Genomic DNA, 5,587 nt, shown 5'->3' on the forward strand with positions numbered 1-5,587 from the left:
CAGCAAGTTTGTTTCTTTTATAAGTTCGTTGCCAAGGATGACGATGTTTGACTAGTCTTAAATATCGTGGAAGCCAAAAGATAAGGGTACCCTCCAATACATCTCCCGTCCCACAGACAGGATCGGCTGGAGAACAATAATGACAAATGCCATATAGACATGTATTGTTACCCTCTTGATACATGGTTGCGTATAATGCCGGTGTCGCGTAATTACCAATCTCTTCTTTCAAGTCAACTACAAATGTATTATACATTTCGTTCTTCATCAATTTATAACAAAAAATATTAATTAATATTTATTAAAGAAAGGTAATTATAATTAAGATTTTTATTGTAAATTTTAAAAAATTTAGTTGAAGAGTTTCTATTAAAAATAAGCAGAAGTCTAATTTATATATGATCTTTTTCAATCTTCTTCATTTTAACTTCAACATACGTTTTCGAATAACGGCGAGTGGTACTCTTCGCAACGCCAACAAGGACGATAAATGAAAAGCCACCACTTCAGCATTGTGGCGATCCTTGCCATGATACACTGGTCCATGTAGAATAGTGTCTCTGGAGTACCATTGTGGCTTGAATAATGCTTTTATATCATTCTCAAGATTAAGCATAAGCTTCAGTTGTGTACCTAATGGAGCATTATCCGCACGGACTATTTTAGATCTCCGCAAAACTTCCAAAATAGTCCCTAGTTCCGGTGCTGCCGGTGGTATCAACTGATGTGCATCTGGCCACTAAATATAGACATATATAATAAAAAATAAGTTATGTGTATTATACACACACACACGTGCGCGCACGCGCGCGCGCGCGCACGCACACATACACATATATATTTGTTTCTCCAATTTATTTCTTTCTCTAAATTATACTTAAAAATCTTTTTTTATCTCTTACGTTATGAAATGTAAAATGTTTCAAAGAATTTTTTAACTAACATTATTATTGGGAATATTCCAAATGTCTTCGCGGACATTTGGCATTATCGTCAACTCGGCTAGCAATCGTTCCAGAACGATAGTATAACTTGTATTCTGTTTGAAATACTTGGAAGGCAATGAACGAATCTCCTCTTTGATTCCTTCGCCGATAATCTTTACAATTGACTTTAATTGTAGCTGCAAATCTTTTTCATCGGATCGCGAAGGCGTGGAAGGACCTTGCCTAGCTTTCGGTTCCGGTAAATTTTTGGCGTACATCCTGTGCGAGGAAGAACTCTCAACAATCATTCGGATGAAGTAGATGTTTACGCTGAGGACTAAGATCAAAAGGATGCTCAAGGCGAAAAGAGCGCAACGTCGGCCAATCATCTGCAATTTTTATGAACTTTTAATTTTACGATTATAATTCTTTAATAGTAAAATTATATTAATTGTTACTCTTTAATAAATCATGAAGAAATTATATATCTCAATAACTTAATTTTCTTAACTCTCTTTTTAAAGCATAATTTAATTGATTTAACTATAATTTAAATAGTATACATTTCTTTTTATTATTTAGAAATTTATATTGCAAGATATACAAAATAATTTCCCAAAATTAATAAATTGTGAAGATAATTTTTTTCAATACACTTTTACACAGAAAATATTAAAGAGGTGAGAAACAAAATTTCCCGCGTCATTGGCGAGCATATTACGCAATTCCTGTTTGTGACATTATGGCGACTTTGTAACATCCGTGAAATTGCATCAACATCGTATACTCAGTCATCATTAATTATAATTAACCGAATTTTCCCGTTTTCCAATTGAATCACAATTATATAGATACAAGAATTTTAACAATGAACTCAATATAACTCTTATAATTTAAAATCACTACAAATCTCTTATACATTCGAACATTCGAATAATCGATATCGGCGTGTGATAACAAATGTCAGCAATAATGTTTATTTCAAAGATTCACATCTTCACCTTGAAGCAATTGGCCATGTGTTCGCTGTCACCTGGTAACTCGCGTCTGTCTCATTGTTCGTCAATATCGTCGAATATCGCCGACGTTTCATTCGCGTTTAGACATCGTCGCCATTTTTACTCACCACTCTGACTCCACTTAAGACGCGCCGGAGCGATGTGTTCATGCGTCCCAGCTAGTTCTAACGTCCTTTGTCTCATTCATGTCATGCAACTATGATGATGAATGAAACTCTTGGACATTATAAAAACGCTTTTGCAAATTTAAACTTGGTTCGTTTTTACAGAAAAGAAACTATGCATAAAATGTAACTACTTGCTATTAAGTTGCTTTTAAACTTTTGGATGTTTATGAATTATTATATCTTATTGTACTGATTTTCCTTCATAAAACTTATCCAAAAGAAAAAACGAGTTTTTCAAAATAAATCTAAAAAGATTCTAAAACATTATATAATTGACACGAAATTGACACGAAATCATTATTATTTAATATGTGTAATTTGATGTTTTATATATATATATATATATATATATATATACATATCCGTACGTTTTTAGCAAGTCAGCACGAAAAAACACAAGACAAATCCCTCTTCGAGACAAATTCCTTTTTTGTTTGGACAAATCTTGAAGTGACAAAAATGTAATGTAAAAATATTGTGGGATACACAGTGAAAAACAGCAATGACAGTGACGAATTTATTTTATAAAAACATGTAAACTATATGTGAATATAGAGTTAAACTTAGACTTATATTTCGCTTGGAAAACACATTCTCCTGTGAACGCACATAAATAGTGCAGACGTTGATGATAGAGATCGTGATTGCAATGGTGGTGATGATGACTTGGCTCGGTAGCTACTGTCACTTTTTCTTCTTAATGCTCGTTACATAGTTCGTAGAAAGAATTAAATATGTACACAACGTGTAATCGTATTCATTTCTCATTCTCTTTCCCTTCGTTGCCTTTCGCGTTCGCGTGCCAATTCTGTGGCATAGTCATATGGCGAGCCTCTCCTAAAATCAAAATTATTATTTTTTTAATATACATAAAAAATTGTAAATGCAACCAATTTGAGATAAATTGTGTGTTCTATAAAATATCTCCCCCCCCCCCCCATTTGACACAAATTCTTATAAAATTCTATAAGTAGCAAATATAAAATTATACATATATAGTGACTATACGACGTGTCTATTAAAATAAAAAAAAAATTTCTATTCTTGCTTCTGTCCTTACTTATCCCGATGTCGGTCTCTGTCGCGATGGCGATCTCTGCTTCGATCTCTATATGATCTGTCTCTGCTACGGCTTCTATAATCCTTCTGTCTTCTATTTCTGTCACGACTGTTCGATCTTCTGTTATACCTGTCTCTTTCACGATCCCGTTCGCGAGCTCTTTCTCTATCACGCTCCCGCAACCTCTCGCGATCGCGATCGCGCTCTCTATTCTTATCCTTACGATCCTCATCGGTTCTGTAAAGAGACACGTACGAACGGAAGTATGACATTGGTTGTCCTGATTGGTTGATTTTAAAACTCGATCTAAGCTTGATCTAAGCTCAATCTAAGCTCGATCGAAAAAAGTTATTAATATTTTATCTCCTTTCACCGACAAATGTATGTACATTAAAGAGAATAATTTTTTAGGTAAGTCTATCGTCGTGTCTTTCAAGACAAAACACGAAAACATCAACTTTTTATCAGATTTAGTTTCTACATCTCAAAGTACATAAACGACAAATATTTAAATTTCAAAAATTATCTTTGAAATGTGTGTGACCTCTATATATGTATTTATTCAAGTATTAATAACGTGATCGTTGTATTCATACCACATGGACGCACCTGGCACGCCACTGGCTCATACGCTCGGCCTCACCCCACTGAGTCTCGTTATCGGGGATATGACGGGGTTGCTGATTACGCGATGTCAAATTACCGTTGTCCTTACGACCATCTTTGTTGCCATACTTGCCATGACTATTGAGAGTGATTGGCGGCTTAGCGTTTCGTGCATTCACCTGCTGTTGCGGAAAACGCTCGGCTAATCGCAACTCCAAATCTTTTTGGATTGGTACCGGTATCCGTGGAAACAATGTAGAAAACCACTCGAGTTTGGTAAGGAATTGTTTGAGAATGTCGCCCATTTTCATCACTTGCCCGCCACCCGCCTTCACATCTAGTTCCTCTTCATCCTCCAGATAATCGTTGTACCAGCTGAACAAGTCTGCCGGTGGCTGTGTATATCTAATTGTAACCGTACTGTGTATATATAATCATAATCATAACCAGTTTATAGCTTGACTTGAACTGTTACGACATCTAGCCTACAGGGTCTGGAAGGACCTATTCAAATGACTACTTGCAGCAACCTTGATTAGTATACTCATATTAAACCAAGCAAATTTACCGCTTCAACTGCCATGTGTGTATATTAATATATACATGTGTGTAGATGTGCGCGCTGCATACACACACATACATATATATATATATATATATACACACAATTAACCTTTATCACAGATAATCATAAATTAAAAAATTAATTGATTGATATTACAATTGGTATTATTAGGTATACAACTTTGCTTTCACCGTTTTCCTATAGATTCCTATAGGCTTAGCGGTAAGTGGTAGTCGAAATAAATAGATCATGACGTCATACAATAAACTTGGGCATCTGTCAACATAACTCCATAGAAACATTAGTCAATTTGTGTCTGCATCATAAAGTTATTCTCGATTGAAAATGTCAGTTTACGAGCCAAATTCTCATCATTTGCGGGAGATTTTAATTTTTTGCTTCAATATGAAGAAATCTGCGGCTGAGGCTCATCGAATGCTCTCAAATACTTATGGTGAGGCCGCTATTAATGAAAGAACGTGTCGTGAGTGGTTTCAACGCTTCAAGAACGATGATTTTGACGTCCAAGGTCATGCTCTGTATTTGGTGGGACCAACAGCTCGGCGTAGTGTATTATGAACTGTTAAAATCGAAACAATCACAGGCGATCGGTATCGAACGCAATTGATGCGTTTGAGCCGAGCATTGAAAGACAAACGGCCGCAATACAACGAGAGACACGATAAAGTGATTTTGCAGCATGACAATGCTCGACCCCATGTTGCGAAAGTGGTCAAGACATACTTGGAAACGTTGAAATGGGAAGTCGTACCCCACCCGCCGTATTCTCCAGACGTTGCTCCTTCTGACTATCACTTGTTTCGATCAATGGCACACGACCTGGCCGACCAGCACTTCCGGTCTTAGGAAGAAGTAAAAAATTGGATCGATTCGTGGATAGCCTCAAAAGATGACCAGTTTTTTCGACGCGGGATTCGTATGCTACCCGAAAGATGGGAGAAAGTAGTGGCCAGCGATGGACAATACTTTGAATCATAAATGTATAACCAGTTTTTTACAATAAAGCCTCGAATTTCGGAAAAAAACGGCGGAAGCAAAGTTGTACATCTGTACAATTGATATTTTATGCTATTCTTAAGTTTTCAATTATACATTATAACTATGACAAAACTGAAATATAAAATATAATGAATGAGCAAGCACAAATTAATTTTCAAAACTTTTAATAAGTTTTTAATCTGAATATACTTTTTTATTTAAAAAATTATACATATATATATATA

The 5,587-nt window shown here is 35.5% G+C and overlaps 2 protein-coding genes across 7 annotated transcripts in view; both read right to left on the minus strand.

The window, feature by feature from the left end:
• The window catches only part of LOC108689597 (glycosaminoglycan xylosylkinase), a 2,975-nt gene extending 956 nt beyond the window's left edge, over nt 1-2,019 (minus strand). The window contains 4 exon segments of the mRNA XM_018196457.1: nt 1-237; nt 439-739; nt 944-1,315; nt 1,960-2,019. The exon segment at nt 1-237 is cut by the window's left edge and continues 15 nt beyond it. Coding sequence (XP_018051946.1) covers nt 1-237; nt 439-739; nt 944-1,315; nt 1,960-2,019 — 970 coding nt within the window.
• Nucleotides 2,020-2,618: 599 nt separating this feature from the next.
• LOC108688913 (pre-mRNA-splicing factor 38B) overlaps nt 2,619-5,587 on the minus strand; it is a 5,458-nt gene continuing 2,489 nt past the window's right edge. For 3 of the 6 annotated variants that reach the window (XM_018195468.1, XM_018195476.1, XM_018195458.1), the window contains 3 exons: nt 3,782-4,198; nt 3,173-3,409; nt 2,619-2,949 (listed from right to left, as the gene is read on the minus strand). In XM_018195468.1, coding sequence (XP_018050957.1) covers nt 2,877-2,949; nt 3,173-3,409; nt 3,782-4,198 — 727 coding nt within the window. In that variant the 3' untranslated portion in view covers nt 2,619-2,876. The remainder of the gene's footprint in view (nt 2,950-3,172; nt 3,410-3,781; nt 4,199-5,587) is intronic. The other 3 variants (XM_018195487.1, XM_018195479.1, XM_018195493.1) reach the window with 2 other exon arrangements.

The sequence above is a fragment of the Atta colombica genome, unplaced genomic scaffold, assembly GCF_001594045.1.
Source record: "Atta colombica isolate Treedump-2 unplaced genomic scaffold, Acol1.0 scaffold105, whole genome shotgun sequence".
NCBI lineage: Eukaryota > Metazoa > Arthropoda > Insecta > Hymenoptera > Formicidae > Atta > Atta colombica.